This window comes from Apostichopus japonicus, chromosome 16, assembly GCF_037975245.1.
Source record: "Apostichopus japonicus isolate 1M-3 chromosome 16, ASM3797524v1, whole genome shotgun sequence".
NCBI classification, from domain to species: Eukaryota; Metazoa; Echinodermata; class Holothuroidea; order Aspidochirotida; family Stichopodidae; genus Apostichopus; species Apostichopus japonicus.
The window spans coordinates 37,426,217-37,444,991 of NC_092576.1; the positions used below are offsets into that span (position 1 = coordinate 37,426,217).

The following is an 18,775-nucleotide window of genomic DNA, read 5'->3' on the forward strand; positions in this document are numbered from 1 at the left end:
CCAAAGAGGACACAGTGGTGGCGATGGTGATGATGGTGATGGTGATGATGGTGATGACGATGGAGAGGATGATGATGGTGGCGATGGTGACGATGATGGAGTTGGTGGTGATGATTATGTTAATAATCATGATGCTTACTATGGTGAAGATTGTGGGATCATATTGTGATGCTGGTGATGACGATGATGATGATGGTATTGATGATCCCTACGATCACGATTATGGTGAAGATGATGTTAATGATCACGATGCATATGGTGATGGTAATGATGGTGATGGTAATGGCGATAGTGAATGAAATGGCGATGGTGATGACTGTGATGATGATGGTAATGATAATGGTGACGGTGATGGTGATGATGATGGTGACAATGATGGGGATAATGATGGTGATGATGGTGGTGATGATGATGGTAGTGATAATGACGGTGATGGTGATGATGACGATGGCGATGGCGTTAATGATGATGATGATGGTGTCAATGATGGTGATGATGGTGCTGATGATGGTGGTGTTGGTGGTAGTGGTGATGTTAATTATCATGATGATCGTGGAATCATATGGTGATGGTGGTGCTTGCGATAATGCTAGTAAAATGGTGATAATGGTTATGGTGGTCACACAAGTGACCAGAACACCGATGGTGATGGTGATGATGGTGATGGTGGTCATGCTGATTGAGATAGTGGTTATGGCGATACTGGTGATGTTGATGATGGTGATGTTGATCATAATGATGATGATGGTGATGATGGTGACGGTGGTGATGTTGATGTTGGTGGTGATGTTGGAGGTGATGGTAATGTTAATTATCATGATGATCGTGGAATCATATGGTAATGATGGTGATGAGGATTATGACGAGGGTGATAGTGATGATAATGGTGATGATGACAATGATTTGGATCATTATGCACATAATGATGATTTTAGGATCATATTGTGATGATTATGACGACGATGGTGGTGCTGGTGATCATATTGTTAACAGTTTTTATTATTTTTTTTTTAAAGTTTTTATTCTGGTTATGGTGGGCAAACATTTGACCAAAACAGCGATGGTGATGATGATGGTGGTCATGGTGATTGTGATAGTGGTGATATTGATAATGGTGACGGTGGTGATGTTGATGCTGGTGGTGATATTGGTGGTGATGGTGAAATTAATTATCATGATGATCGTGGAATCATACGGTGATGATCGTGATGGTGATAATGGCGGTTATACTGGTGATGATGACAATGATTTGGATCATTATTCATAAAATGATGATTTTGGGATTATATGGTTATGATGATGATGACGACGATAGTGGTGCTGGTTATCATGATGGTAACAGTTTTTGTGGTTATGATGGGCAAACACATGACCAGAAGAGCGATGGTGATAATGATGGTGATGCTGCTGGTGGTGATTATGGTGATAATGGTGATGATGGTGATGGTGATGATGATGATAATGGTGATGACGATGATGGTGAGGATGGTGATCAATATGGTGTTGATGATTGTGATGGTGTTGATGATGGTGTTGATAGTGATATTGATTGTGGTGGTGGTGACGATGATGGTGATGACGGTGGTTGTGATGGTGATGGTGGTGATCATGATGATGATCGTGGAATCATATGATGATGATGATGATGATGATGATGGTGATGTTGGTGGTGATGATATTGGTGGTGAGGATGGTTATGATTATGATGGTGGTGATGATGTTAATATTGATGGTGATGTGGTGGTGGTAGTTGTGTTGGTGGTGATGATGATGATGATGGTGATCAATATGGTGTTGATGATAGTGATGGTGTAGGTGCTGGTGTTGATAGTGATATTGATAGTGATGATGGTGGTGGTTGTGATGGTGATGATCACGATGATGATCGTTGAATCATATAGTGATGATGATGGTGGTGATGATGATTTATGGTGGTGATGATATTCATAATTGTGATGATTATGATGATGATGATCACGGAATCATTTGGTGACGATGATGCTAAAGATGATGAAAACGATGATCATGATGGTGATGTTGATGTTAATGATCATGATGCATATGATAATGATCGTGGGATCAAATGATGATAATGATGACGACGATGGTGGTACGTGATGATGGCAATGGAGATCATGATGGTAAAATTGGTGATGATGGTTATGGTGGTCACACACACGACCAGACTAGCGACAATGATGATGCTGGTGATAGTGACGAAAGTGATGACAATAATGATAATGATGATAATGATGGTGATTAAGATGATTGTGATGATGATGATGATGATGATGATGATGATGATGATCATGATGATGGTGGTGATTACGATGATGGTGATTGTGATGATGATGATGATGATGATGATGATGATGATGATGATGATGATGATGGCAATGGTGATGCTTATATTGATGATTTAGATGGTGGTGATGGTGGTGGTGGTGATGGTGATATTGATGGTGGTGATTATGGTTGTGATGGATGGCGGTGATGATGATGATGATGATGATGATGATGATGATGATGATGATGATGATGATGATGATGATGATGATGATGATGGTGATTTTGACGATTATGTTGATGATGGTGATGGTGGTGGTGGTAATGGTTATAGTGATGGTGAATGGGTGATTAAGATGATGATTATGGTGATCTCCCCTTTCTCCAAGTATCCCATGACATAAAATAACAATCAAACTAATGATGTGAGTTGTCAAACAGAAATTAAAAGGTAATATTTATAGTTATTATTAATTGTTTAATTATCTCTCAAACATTGTTCAGCTGGTTATTATATGCGTTATCTCATCAGAAATTAATTAAATAAAGCGCATGTCGTTAATGGTATTAATTGAACAAGAAGCTAAGACATCATGTAGCTGGTACATAGCGTATTAGGGAATGGAGGTTAACAATGGTATCTCTTATTATATGATTCATTTTAAAGTTCATTCGAATCAAGCGTCTAATCATTATGGAGTCTCTGATTTTTTTCTCTTTGTTAGTTTAGTTTCTGTTTCTTTAATCATCAGGTTTTCAGACTGTCTGCTGCCTCCTTATACATCGATGCATGGTTTGGTCAACTTGATATCAAAGAACGTTAAAGGTACAGTAAACGATAATTATTGATTAGTTCGTTATTGATTGATGAATATCTCTTGTCTTCTGCTGTAAAGATTGTTGTTTTCTTTTCCTCTTGAAATTCTAGAAAATTAAAGGTACTGTTTAGATCATGTTTATCCCGAACAGAATACGTCTATATCTTATATTAACACATGTGACGAAAACTATTATACAAATGAGTAACAAAGCTGAGAAAGATCTTTGGAACAATTTTAATAAATCAGTGGAAAGTTGGAGGGTGGGGGAGCCTGAGTTTAGTGAGTTGGTAAGAGTGAGGAATAGATCACCCATGGCTGCATATGTTTGATATCATAACAAAAATCTGATGCAAAAACTTTCAAAGTTACAATTGAAGACGTTCTAGACTAAATGCAATAGGCACGCTAGCGGTATGGTTTGAGGGAATTAAAATAACAACATAATACAGAGTAAAAACGTGAAATAGATCTCCTAGCGGTAAAATACAGAAAGCGGTGCCACTGGTAGTCAACAAAGGTGAAAAGCGAACATAAATCAAGTAAAATAAGCTTTCTTGTGTTTTCATTAGGATATTCCACATCATAGCGCTGATCAATTTAACGATATCTGTCTATACAGGATCATGTGCTGTATGCAACCTTCACGCTTTAAGGACAAATGTTCAGGTTATATGATAGCTTTCGAATAGTTATTTTTTTTTGTCATCTGCAACGTTTATGAGCAATGTCATTAATGTCAGAGAGAAAGAGCTGAAACATGAAGTTAGATTAAACACGACATTTCACTTGTAATAACTTTAGATATCTGAAAAAATATTTTAATATATATAAACTAAAAAATTCAATTAAAATTACTGAAATACATACATTTAAATATATCTGTCATTAAATTTCAATAAATGTAATAAATAACACAAGTAACACAGTAAAATACAGTTCTTTGTAAACTTGTAAGACTATAACAACCTTTGAAGACATTAATGAAATTGAGATAATAGACGTGAGATTTTGCACCATGCAATGTAAGGAGCAACCCTTGCGCATTACGTGACTGAGGGTGCCCTAACCCTTAAATAACCGAGACATATAACTGTCTTAAAATGTGTCACAACAAACTTACATAACCTAACTATCATTTTGGAAATTGTGCAGGGAATAGGGAGGTGGCGTTTTATCAGTTTTGAGTACATATTTTAATTAATCTGTGTAATATTTGGTATAAATTACATTCCAAACGCACAAACAAAAATTGAAATGAACACTGCACACAATATATGTTTGCTTTATAATACAAACATATATCTAATTCATGTACATTAGAGGACAGATATTGAATATTTGCGAATATGTTTTAACAGTCTTAACAATTCTCGAATGACGGCAACTTGTCCTTTCTACTTTAAACATATTTTAGTTTAAGGGATGCAACCAGACAGATAACATATATAGCTATGTGATCTAAATATTTCGGTATCACACATTTAGCTTTGGAGTAAAACACTAAGACAAACTGATAGCTCCCTTTTGTCTTTCTTCTTGAACATTTCCTCAATCTTCAAGTAACCAGTCTTGTGTTCAGACGAAACTTAATGGACTTAAACAATCAAAGAAAACTATCAAATTAGTTCAATGACCGTTCTGATAATAATCCTATATGAATTATTTAGCTTCAAGTGATGCGTTTTGATGAAAAATAAACGGAATTAAACTGTTTACTGTGTATGCCTCAGTACCTAAATCTATGGAAGTTTGACCTGATCAAAACATACATTATAACATTGACTGCCGTTCTATATCGATCATCTGGTTTGTTTGTTGCTATTGATTACCTACCATAATCCTGCTTTGTTTTCATTTATGTTAAGTGTTATGGGGCACTTGTGGATCAAGCGAAGGGTACTACATACTAAATCTCCAGTCTGGTCGTTGGATGCAGGCACCTGGACGTTCTATACTCTTCCCGGTAATTGAAGAGAAGTTTATTTTTAAATCAATGCTGTTCATTCTAAAGGAATATTTACAGATGAATATTTCTTGGCACCCACTAAACTATATAATGGCGGAAACATCGCAGATATTTGGTGCTTTGCCATTTTAGTGACATCAAGCTAACACATAATTAAACATGTTTACTAACTTCATAGTGTGGTATATGATCCATGACAGGTATAAGGGGTTTTGAGGTATACTAACGTTTGGTCATTGATAACCAGTGCCGCTTTACCTTGCTTTTGAAAGGAAGTAAACTTTTAAAAGGCGGTAAAAGAGGTGGTTCTTATCTGATGAAGATGCTGTTGGTGATGATGGAGAAGGCGGTGGTGGTTATGATGGTGGTGGTGATGACGATGGTGGTGATGATGATGGTGATATTGATGGTGATGATGATGGTAATAGAGATGATGATGGTGGTGGTGATGATGATGGTGGTGGTGTCGGTGGTGGTGGTGTTGATGGTGGTGGTGGTGATATTGTTAATGATGAAGACAATGACATTGACGATGATGGTTATGGTAATGGTGATGATGGTGGTGGTGATGGTGATTATGGTGAAGGTGATGGTGATGATAATGACGGTTATGGTGATGGTTGTGGTGGTGATGATGATGATGGTGGTGGTGATGGTGAAGATGGGGATGGTGATGATGGTCACATAGATAAATACAATGTGGGTTATGATGATGATGATGATGACGATGATGGTGTTGGTGGTGATTATGATCTTATTTATTAATGATGCTTACCACGCTGATGATGGTGGGATCATCGGGTGATGCTGGAGATGATGGTGATGATGGGAATGGTGATGAAGATGCCTACGATGATGAAGACCATGACGATGATGGTGATGGTGATGTGAATGATAACGGTGCTTATGATGATGATCGTGGGATCACATGGTGATGATGATGATGAAGATGATGATACTGATTATAATGATTGTGATTGCGATGATGATAATGACAATAATGATAATGGTGGTGGTGATGATGGTGTTGATGATGGTGACGGTTGTGGTGATGGTTGTGATGGTGGTGAGGTTGGTGATGTTGGTGAGGGTGATGATGATGATGATGATGATGATGGTGATGATGATGATGATGATGATTGTAATGTAAATGATGGGGATGGTATTGGTGATGATGGTCACATAGATAAAGATAATGGAAATTATGGTGATGACGATGTTCATAATCCTGATGTTGGTGATTATGAAGTCGGTGATTATGATGGTGGTGAAGGTGGTGATGATGATAATGGTGATGATGATGTTGATGGTGGTGGTGATGATGATGATGGTGGTGATGAGTGTGGTGAAGATAATTGTGATGGTGATGGTGAAGATGGTCACATAGATGATGATGATGATGATGATGATAATAATTGTGATGATGATATTGATGGTGGTGGTGATGATGATGGTGGTGGTGCTGAGTGTGGTGAAGATAATTGTGATGGTGATGGTGAAGATGGTCATATAGATGATGATGATGATGATGATGATGATGATGATGGTGGTGATGATGATGATGGTGGTGATGGTGATGCTGGTGGTGGTGGTGATGATGATGATGATGATGATGATTGTGATGGTGATGGTGATGATGATGACGATGACGATGACGACGACGGCGACGGCGACGACGACGACGACGACGACGGCGACGTTGACGGTGACGATGACGATGATGACGATGACGATGTATAAGATGGTGGTAAGTGATGATGGTGATGGATATCATTATGGTAAAGGTTATAATGATGGTTATGGTGGTCACATAATTGATCAGAATAGCGGCAATGATGATGACGATAATGTTTGGGTTGAGGAATTTGATGATTATGGTGATGATGGTAAAGATAATGGTGATAGTAATGATGATGATGACAATGATGATGATGATGATGGTGATGATAGTGGTTATGATAGTGAAGGTAATGGTGATGGTGGTGGTGATGGTGATGGTTGAGATAGTGATGATGATGATGACAATAATGATGATTATGGTGGTGATGATAGTGGTGATGATGGTGAAGGTAATGGGGATGGTGGTGGTTATGACGGTGATGATGATGATGATGATGATGATGATGATGATGATGATGATGATGATGATGATGATGATGATGATGATGATGGTGGTGATGATGATGATGATGATGATGATGATGATGATGATGATGATGATGATGATGATAATGACGGTGACGATGACTAAGATGGTGGTAAGTGATGATGGTGATGGTAATGATGATGACAATAATGATGATGTTGGTGGTGATGTTGATGGTGATGATGTTGATGATGATGATGGTGGTGATGATTGTGATGATAATATTTGATGACGATGATGATGGTGATCAATATGGCGTTGATGAGAGTGATGGTGTTGGTGCTGGTGTTGATAGTGATATTGATAGTAATGATGGTGGTGGTTGTGATGGTGATGGTGGTGATGATTGTTATGATAATATTTGGGATGAGGAATGTAATGGTTATTGTGATGATGATGACAATAATAATGATGATGATGATGATGATGATGATGATGATGATGATGATGATGATGATGATGATGATGATGATGATGATGATGATGATGATGATGATGATGATGATGATGATGATGATGATGATGATGATGATGATGATGATGATGATGATGATGATGATGATGATGATGATGATGATGATGATGATGATGATGATGATGATGATGATGATGATGATGATGATGATGATGATGATGATGATGATGATGATGATGACGACGATGATGGTGTCGGTGTCGGTGGTCAAGATGATGTTAACAATCATGATGCTTATCATGATGATGATGCTGGGATAATATGGTGAAGATGATGCCGGTAATTATGATGATGCCAACGATGATGTCGACGATCACGATGATGGTGATGATGATAACGATGATGAAACTAATGATCATGATGCATATGATGGTGATCGTGGGATTATATGGTGATGATGATGACGACGATTGTGGTACGTGATGATGGTGATGGAGATCAGGATGGTAAAAGTAGTGATGGTAGTTGCGGTGGTAATGTTGGTGTTGGTGAGGAGGAGGAGAAACAGTTCCTCCTTGCTATGGTATAGCTAACTATATATTTATTTTTGCCGCAAACTTATATAGCTGCTGATTTGCTTTAAATATCTATATTATTCCTACTGTACAACACTATCATTTTACGGGGGAAATAATTTAGAAAGTTTTAAAAGCAGCAAGTCTTGTATTTGTCGCAATCATATGTGTTCTCATATCCATTCATATTACTTTATTTACAGATGAAATCTATTGGAGATGAATTGACGGAAGCAGAATATCGTCAAGAGGTAATGTTATGCAAATAGTGAATATTATACTTCATTTGGTAAAACGATAAGTATGATACATACATATGCATGTGTACAGCGAGATAACTGTGTCATTCCATATTAAATAGCAATACATTAAATCAATCAAAGCCATAGTCCATGTTCCATAGTAAACATTTATACTTTATTTTTTGGTTAAACACAAACTACTTCCAACAATACACTGTTAACATGTAGGCGTTGGTACATGTTTAACAAGATCTGGTCAATTAACACCGACGTCTTTACGGTATCATATAATCAAATACGCCTTATTAATAAATAAATGTAAGAACAAAATTTATAAAAATATATCCCTTAACATTCACAATGTTCTGTTTTCAATTTACGTTTTAGTTACTTGCTTTAGGCAGACAAATAAACTATGCAGATACTTTGAGTGGGTGTGTGTAATGTTATTTAAGAGGCAAATAACAGCTGGGAGTGGTTTTCCTCTGCTTCTTTTGTTTTTGTTTTTGGGCAATCCATTACAATCTCGATTATTTATTTATTGTTGTCAGAAAGTTATCAAATTTATTTAATATCAAAGAATTATAATGCACAAACGATTGATATAAACTTTAAAATGAAAACCTGTACTGAGAAACTGAACTGATCATTCGTTTCGCCTTAATAGTGTGATTCAAATATTTCTTATCATACTTTCAAGCTAGATATCTTGAATATGAAACATTTGAAACAACACTAGCTCTGGAATGTCCCTTTTTCGTACAACTATGAGATATCGTCACTTAAATTATGTTTTAATTTATTATTTTGAAGCTTTTTTATGCACACTGGCTATTGTGGTATGTGAATATTAAATTCTATATATAGGCATATCATTATTGATGACTGTAAAAATGATAAAATCTAGGTTAAAAAGTCTATAGTCGTATCAGAATGTTGGTGGAAGAATGGTTTGTAAAATGAGCAGCAGACCAGGGAAATAAATAGTCTAATTTAATTGTTTGAAGTTTCTTATCTTGGTGTGAACATGAGGCTATATGTGACAGCGGATAATAGTATACAGTTTATATAAAGGAGATTGTTAGTTCGAGAGGTTTGTATGACAACGTTTTGTGTAATTACAAACTACCTTATACTATTTAAAGACTAATTATGGTGATAGGATGTCGATTCAAACTTGATGCTGCTCATTATATGTATATATTAGTTTTTGTGTTATGAGAGAAAGTGTCGCAGTTCAAAATAAGTATTGCATTCATCGCTCAGAGGCAGTCTAAGGATAAAGAGCCTTTCTGCTGGCAAGGGGGAATGACGGCGTGGGCATTTTAATGTGTTATCTCATATTTACCTTGTTTTATTTCTTGTTGGTTTTCTTCAGGTGGTAAGCTTCCGTCATCGCTATAGGTAAGAAACTAGTGCTAATAGAGAGCAATTTTTAAACACTACAAACAGACATAAAAAGGAACGGTTTATTTCATCCCGACGTATAACGTATCAGTATATCCACAGCATTGCACCGAAATAATTACAATGTGACTTGTATGTAAATATTAAATATTTAAGTTAATAGGCTTAAAGTCCGAATTTGTATTTAAGAAAACATTAACTAATGCTAATGCAAATTTGAAATGGTGACTACGAATGATGTTAATGACATCTCAGTGGATCATTATTGTAATATTAAACAATGATAAACATGCGATGACCATTTAGACCAATCAATTAAATTTAGATATTTATTAGTTTACTGTTTAGTCACATTACGGTAGTTGCGTATGTCATTTTATTTAAGTATATATTTTTAAGTTTAGATTATAGTAATTTATCAACTTTACTATTTTCTATTTGTTTAAATTACTTCAACAATTGCGATTAAAAGTTGCTTAATCTAAAAACGTTAGAAAACCTTCTTCGTTGTAGTTTTGCTACTATTCCTTAGAATTATTCAATAACACTTATCGTACTGCTCTAATGAGAATTCAAGGTGTAACGGCAAAGTCGTGTATAGTTATGAAGAATTTGCAGTTGTTAAAAAATAACAATGCCAAGTGACACCATAAAAGGAAAAATGGCTGTTTTGGTCTGTTTCTGCAATTTGGTAGCCTTTTTATTTTATTTTTATTTTTGAAAGAATGCCAGAAAGGAAACGGTATGTCATGTTTACAACTTACGATTTTTTTGGGTCGATCAAAGGTTTTTATAAAGCTTCCTTATCAACGAGGCTAACATAGACCAGACTAACTTAAAATATGTAAAATTATTATATATAAATTAAAACTTATACTTGATACCCAAATTAGAATTGGACACCCCTCTCATTAGACCTCTATACAGAGGACAGAACAGTAATGTATCATTCAGCTACTTTTTAATAACCATCCCCACTCCATGTCAGATACAATTTAAAACTCATTAATGATTCTTAACATTTTCATGACTGTGAGTTTTCACTTTTGTTTTCCAAGATCATGATGCTGGTTTGAATCTACAATGGTGTCATTCTGTTGTTCTTATAAATTTTCAGAGATTGATTTGAAGGTCAATGTGCTTCTCAGTTTCATTCAAAATGAAGCTGTCAATTGCATTAAACGTAGAATAATTGTTAATCCACTCACTGGTTATAAAGGAATGCAGAAACTCATACCTTATATGAACTTAAAATGTCAATCTGTTTTATATATTAACTTGGAAGTGCTAGTGACTATGTTATGGACTTGATATAGGAATTGATATAGGAGTGCTTAGCAATGTCGGTTATCATGATGTAATAGTTGATCTTACTTTATTCTATACAGAGATGAACCATGGCAGCAGACGTGGATAGCCTCGAGAGGAAACCGAAATCTTGAAACAGAATAAGAAGATGACGATACGTTGTCAAGTACATATGACATTGATGTAAATATTAAACTCAGGTGTCGCAGCAAAAAGAAGTTCAGTTTTCCACCACATTACTTCATTGTAGAAAACTGAAGTGGCGTGCACAATATATCAGAGGTTGGGTCTAAATCGTTTCTCGTGTATGAGGTTTTGAGGTCTTTGTCCCAGAAAAGCAACGCTTAAAGTTCAATTGGGGACTGATTCCCCATCATTGGGACATTAAGTAAGTCTATAATAAGGTCTGAGGCGATACTTCGCTTATAAATTAGTGGTTGAAAGGGCGTATGACTAACACGTAAGACAGGTCTTCTTTTCCCCAGACTGAAGGTAAGCACACCCACGACTGAACCATTTACCTTCGCATGACGGAAGAGCGGGCATGGACCTCTATTTCCCCAGTTCTTAACGCACGCCTCTGGAGAGTGGTATGAATGACTGAAGAATCACAAGAAGCATTTACAGCACAATTACAGAATGTTTATTATGCGTTATATTATTGGTATGTTGTCAGGCACCTTTATTCAACTGAGTTCTATGCGATAAGAACTTATGAACACATTAAGTTTGGTATCAGGTTTGCTCAATTTATATTGAATTTGCTACAATATAAACATATCATAGTTATGAGCTTTTCTCGGTTGTTGTATGAAGGGTCAAGAACCTTTATGATAGAACGTGTACCAAAGGAAGAGTCGTGTCTCTGAGAACGTTAATCCGCTACTTTCTAGGGTGTAGAGTCCTTCCCTTAAAACAGACACTAAGAGTACAAATGGAGCAGGGTCATTTTTAGATTATAAATTAGGTATATAATAAGGTATTGGACATGATCAGTTATTTAATATAATCGATCCTCAACATCGTTAACTGTCACATCACTATGCATTGTAATAAAGAAAATGCAACATTCTCATGTACTTTATACATGTGTAACAAGCAGAAGCTACTATTTGTCCTGTGATCTCAGATCGATAGTCATCAGATATCAAGTATCAGCTTCCAAATTTCAAATTGTTAACAGTGGCGTAGGAAGCTATCAAACAATGTGGGAAAGAAAACTACCACAGTAGAAAATGTTTATACCACTAGAAGAAATGTTTATATTATACAGTGAATCCGACGGGTTATTGGAAATATCTTATGTCTAAATGCCTACATGACCTAAACTACACGTGTGTTAGTGTTTCATTTCAAGTTTGACATTTCCTGCACCCCCCCCCCCGCCTCCACCGATCAACTATTAGAGCACGTTGAGGTACAAGAAATGAAAAATAACATTTCAATGCTTGTCACTCAATTCTGTTAATATAAGTGATCCGTTTAATAGATTAAGCATGACTGTCATGGAGTGCATCGATTCCTTAAGTTGAATGTGAGGGGCCAGAGACACTCCTGCTCCCATTTGTCAAAATGAAGAAGATTGGGTAACGGTCCATTTGAACCTGTTCCTACTCGTATGTTTAACTTTTATTTCATTATTTGAATAAACAAATTACCTAGTCACTTATTTGATTCGACCGTAGGTTAGCATAATACTGCAATTACGAACTGAGATGAATTCTCCCTTTGGAGCTCAATGTGTAATGAATGAGTTCGTTTCAAGTCACACTTTGTTTTCTTTTCGATATCTAGAGTGATAAGACCTTAAATGTTCCTTTATAATTCTTACGCATGTTTATTAGCTTTTTTTTAAAATTATTTTCCGTCTTTGTTTTTCAAGTTTTGCGTTATCTTTACACAGTGTCTTCCTGAAGAGAACTAAACAAGTACACTAAGAATATATATCTCATTATTTATAAGAACTTTTATTATAACAATAAACAAAATAAAATAAAACTGTTAGCAAACTGCTTATCCACTAGAGAGCCTGTGTAAGAGAATGTGTAAACTAGTAAGCTGGTCAGAAGAAAAGTTAGTCATGTCCTTCCTGAATGTTGAGCCCATGGGGTTGAATGGTGCGAAGGCGTTGCATCCACAGCCTCTCTCTGCTGATTCGTACTAGGTCAGGACGGCTACCTAATGATTCAATCGTTAATAGTATGGTTTGGAAGGTTAACGTGTTCTCCAACTGGGGTCTCAGTCTTCATGGTCTTGACTGTGGATCTGTGACCATATAATCGCTTCTTGACGGTGGTTGCTTTCTTTCTTTCTTATTTCTCTCCATCCCTTGTGTACTAAATCTCCTTACATCTACCTCTTTGTGTTTACCATGCTCTTTAACCTGTCTGTATTCTGTGTGTTTATGTCCCTTATGTTACTGTTACTTGTCATTTAGCCTTTGAAGAAGATCCTGCTAGGACCGAAACGTCAGGCTAACTTACTTTTACATATAACAATAAATAAGAAGGTTACAGAATCAGACAATATAAATGATTTTTTTAATGAAAAAAGTAATGAGACGTTAACATTTGAGAAGTAAGACATGATGCAACATGATCCATTTGGTAAAATATATCAGAATACATTTGTCTTTTTAGCTTTATTTTGTTGCTTTGTAATTGCTAAATATTGGTGTTTTTTTAATTTTTTATTAAGCTTTGATTTAATTTGATATTGCATTCCTCTAAAGAAGTGGAACATGTTGTTTTTACCCCAACACTATATAACCTTACTTTAGCGTCTAAGTACCAAATAATACAAAAGAAATATATAACTTCACTTTTGCAATTTGAAATCAATTAAATTTCAGAAATTACAAAAAAATTAAGAGGTAACTCTTTATCAATATTATGAGTGTATTTATTGATCAGTAAATAAATTAAACAGAATTTTCCTATTTAATTACATTTTGTATCTTTTGAATAGTTTTGCTTCTGCTTTTTTTACCCATAGTAAACCATAATTTTGAAGTTCGTTAACATTGACATTAAGACAATAAATTAATTAAACCCACGTTACCCACATACCCATGTTATATATTAAACTACTCTATCAACGAAATATTTGCTGCGTAATTATAAATAGTAATTATTCTTTCGTCAGCCTCTACGTCATAAATGTTATGGCCATGTTGTGTCGAACGTGGCATATATGTGGCAATGTGGCCAATGCTATTAAATACAAATAGATCTACGATGGAGTTATTTCGACGCTCCGTGGCCTGACCTTTACGTTGCGTGACCTTTACGTTGCGTGACTTAATACGTTGATAATGACATTTGTAGTTTTACACCATTAGTGACAGTATGGCGTTCCATGGCATAGAATGACTTGTTGCGATATTAGTTGTTGCTCTTCACTCTTCATGACAATACATATCTTGTGAATTCCCTTGATTTGTGACATTCATAAGTGAACTATGATAGCCTTGAGTGAATATATTTTCTTGCACGTTGTAAAGAAATAGAAAGGCAGGTAATACGCATTATAAAAGAAACTACGTTTATTTTCAGTGTATCGCACCATTGATTTAAAGTTAAGCACTGTTTTAAGATGTTTTAACATATTCTAAATGGTGTAAATTACAAAATTAGCAATGGGCCAGCATGCAAACAGAAAAAAACATTGACTGCATCAAGTTTTGAGTAATTTTTTAAAAAATGGCGATATTTTATATTCAATATTCATGGACCCTCGTAGTTTGATGGCTTATTGACTGGTATCTGAATGTAACCCACGTTACCAACATACCCACGTTTTATATTAAACTATGATAGACTTGGCATGAATATATTTTCTTGCAGGTTGTAAAGAAATGGAAAAACAGGTAATGCGCGTTATAAAAGATACTACGTTTACTTTCAGTTTATTGCACCATTGATTTAAAGTTAAGCATTGTTTTAACACAAGCAAGCATATTCCAAAAGGTGTAAACTACAAACTTAGCAATGGGCCAGCATGCAATCAGGAATACATTGACTGCATCAAGTTTTGAGTAATTCTTTCACAAATGGCGGTATTTTATATTCAGTATTTATTGACCATCGTTGTGTGATGGTCCGTTGACTGGTTTCTGAAATGTGCTTTATTATTTACTTTTAGCATGATCGGTGATTAGTGTTAGAAATCGTTTGCCGATAGGATTGCCGACCCCCCCCCCCCCGCAGCCCCACCATATCACAAATCTTCATAAAGTCCACCCTCGACCCAATCCATGGACCCCAAATATTGCTCTCATTTGTCTGTATCCCCAACTTCCATAATAGCCACTGTTTGGTGGGGACGGAGGCTAAGCAGATCTTACAGAGTATATGTAAACTTTATGTTGATATAGGTAGGCTATAATGAGAAACATAAACAGATTATCCATCACTAGGTTGATTGTGTTAAATGATGGGAAAGTGCCAGTTTCACAATAACGACATTAAACCACTGTTATATCATCTGTGCCGTCAGTTGGAGGAATTAGTTTGGTAAGTAACCTCTCCTGCCCCACTTTTCTGAACATTTACACAATATTCAAGAATATTTATAAGCGACAATCTTGCTTTAAAACATGATCATGTATATACTGTATTGTCTAAACATACCTTAGAAAGCACTATTGTCATGTTTTTTTTCCGTAGGAGGCTGATACATGCGTTCCTATAATGAGTGTTTACTTCAACGACCCCTTTGATAAACCCCTCCTATTCAAGGCCCTACATTTACATCTACCATTCCATATAGGTTGAAATGCTGCAAGCTATAAATTAACGACGATCTATCTCGTTTACTATCGGAATTACATGTTTGTTTATATAATACGAACGAACAATCTTAATTTGTCGTAACCATTATATTATTGTGTGGTATTCAATCGTATTGCTCATATCGATCGCAAGCTTTCCGATTAAACCCACTCATCTCTCATCCAGATGTCGGTTGCATCTTGGTTTGTCTGACGACTCGACGGTCAATTAGAGATTAAATAGTTTCCCAATAATATATCATATCCTATAAAAGTTAGGCAGTTAATGCACTCTGAGTCTGTACAGATATAAATATAGAATGATATGGACTTAAGTACATATTTACTCTTCCTTGTATTTAATCTAATATTGCTATTGGTATACTGATAACGTTTATCACGAATTTAGATAAGTGTCTCAAATAATGTGGCCGGTTTGCGATAATAACATTTCCAATTGACTTTCCGTTCCTGTTCATAATGTGTGTAATGAAATATTGAAATCAAGCGTTGTAGGGGTGACCAGAAGAGAATTCGTACTCGTATTTGTTTTGTTGCGTGGATGAGTGCCTCTACTGGAACTAAACGTAAACTTGGAATTTAACATAAATGTTCCCATTGGATAAACCTCCAATCTTCCACACACCCTTCAAAAAGACAAACTAAATAAAAGGCGACCTATTTTTTTTTATATAACCTTGTTTTCCTTTTACACGGTTCGAAAAAGGAAACGTGTTGTTTGATTTGACTATTACATATTCAGCAGCATATTCTTATGCCACTTAAGTGGGTAAATTTTTCGCATATGCAAACCCGGTAGGTCATACAAAGGTCAAATAACATTGTTTTCTCTTACTCTATACGAAACGTTTAATTATGCATATGAAGATATGTAATGTGTTAGGTTATGAAATGAAAAATGTTCATTTCTTGGAATGGTATATATATACATTACTACAACATCACTCATGAACAACTTTCCGTAAATACGGCTTCAAACGCCAGAACTTTGCTGTCAAAGTATTCCCTAGAGACCTCTCGAGCTTCCACTCGTAAAAAAATCAAAGCTGCTCACCGCAGTTCATATGACGTCATCAAATGAACCATTTCAGCCAAAGCCGACTCCCAGCTGTTTACCGATACGGCGTTATACAGTTTACTACATGTAACCACAACACTCTTCTCATCAATTGAAAATGTCTTCTCCAGAATCTTCCGATTACGAGGAAATAGGACTTCACCTCTCATGACATTCGTAATCTTTGACGAGAAGTATTTCTTGAGGAAGAAGAGGAGGAAATAGTTTTCGAGGGTGATGAAGATATCGGTGTTTTTCCCTATCAATTGAGCCCATTGCAGAAGAATTGCAAAACGATCCCGATGGCCGAGACGCGTCGCTGCCGATCGAAGTCCCCAAGCAAACGGCTGGACTACCCTGAACCGAAACTAATCGATTGAGCATAAACAAAACCACTGTTATTAAGACCATTATATGATTTTAATTATCTCGAATGTCCTTGATTCTGCTACTTAACTTCGTAGCGAAGCTTCTAGAGTTTTGTAACTTACAGTGCAAGGAAAATGTGACATTCTGCACAGTGCAACACTATAGTACTAGTAGTGGTAACATGGGCTCTAGACCTAACTAATAGACGTTGTATAAGAGGCAAGCCCGTGTAGTTGTAGCATCCAACTGTTTCGTAAAATCACAACACAACGCCAGCTTTACCACAAAAGAAAACTTGCAGATTTAGTATTGATTGTTCACCAACTGGCTTCAAGTTTTGTGCAAAATATTAGGTAACCACAACAAAATAGTCATTTGCTGCATCAAGGAGGCCTAGGCTATGGTCATAACAAGTAATTTGGCAACAGTATAGGCCTACAGGCACTCGTAACGTTGTTTATGTGTAGTGTTTTGAACGAGTAGCGTTAAAATTCTTCGATTTCTGTCATCTTTTGGAAAAGCTTGCAGTAGAAATCCGTCTTTATTTGTTGTGGAGCAACCTGCAACCACATATCGGCTCAGCATATTTAACAGTTACGAGATAAATCATCAGTGTAATGCATCAGTGCATCAGTGTAATGTTGTGTGTTCTCAGACGTTTAAGAATGTAAACACAGCGTCTCGGAAGTGAGCTGAGTTCCTCGACTGACGTCAAGCCGCATTACCGTAAATACAACAATTTTTAGAAAGTTGTTATTACCCTCGAATTTTCCGACGTGTATTTCTTGAGGATGCAAGCTTCGTTTGACACAAATTGGATATCATTGGAAAAGCTACGAGTGTACAAAATACGATGATAAAGATTTTTTTCTTTCCATTTCATAACCTCTTTAACAGCATGCATATCTGATTCACATGTTGACAGCAGCTGAAAGGGGAGCGGAGGCAATGAGGGAATATTTCAGGTACATTGTAACTTTGTATCCGTATATGTAATGTTTATTAGGAATGTTAATATATCTAGTCCCAAAATATTCATTAACAATTGTTTTCTATTCAATTCTTATGACATATTTTATCATTTAATCATTACTTAGGGACTGACATCACAACAATCACTTTCATCTAAATGTTAAACCGGACAATATATTCATTGGAATGGATAGCCTCTGTAAGCTGGGAGACTTTGGGTTGACAGTCAGTGTGGAATTTGTAAGTTTTTTTTTTTCCACCACCCGACATCACATGACGTTACATACAATGTCATCATCTGGTATTCAACGTGGAGATCAGGACATCATATCTCATACATTCATATTGCATCCAATCCCATCACACCCATGTTATCCATCATGTCTCATTACTTTGCATCACATCACATCACAACCCAT

General features: G+C 36.0%; 1 protein-coding gene across 3 annotated transcripts in view; it reads left to right on the forward strand.

Moving 5' to 3' along the window:
- The window catches only part of LOC139982299 (uncharacterized), a 97,349-nt gene that overhangs the window by 35,944 nt on the left and 42,630 nt on the right, over positions 1 to 18,775 (forward strand). The window contains exons 8-12 of one of the 3 annotated variants that reach the window (XM_071994996.1): positions 3,039 to 3,112; positions 4,973 to 5,070; positions 8,413 to 8,460; positions 9,830 to 9,855; positions 11,247 to 13,092. The exons of 1 other annotated variant lie outside the window; for it this stretch is intronic. In XM_071994996.1, the coding sequence (XP_071851097.1) occupies positions 3,039 to 3,112; positions 4,973 to 5,070; positions 8,413 to 8,460; positions 9,830 to 9,855; positions 11,247 to 11,310 (310 nt within the window). In that variant the 3' untranslated portion in view covers positions 11,311 to 13,092. Of the gene's footprint in view, positions 1 to 3,038; positions 3,113 to 4,972; positions 5,071 to 8,412; positions 8,461 to 9,829; positions 9,856 to 11,246; positions 13,093 to 18,775 lie in introns of those variants that run through there. One more of the 3 variants, XM_071994995.1, reaches the window with a different exon arrangement.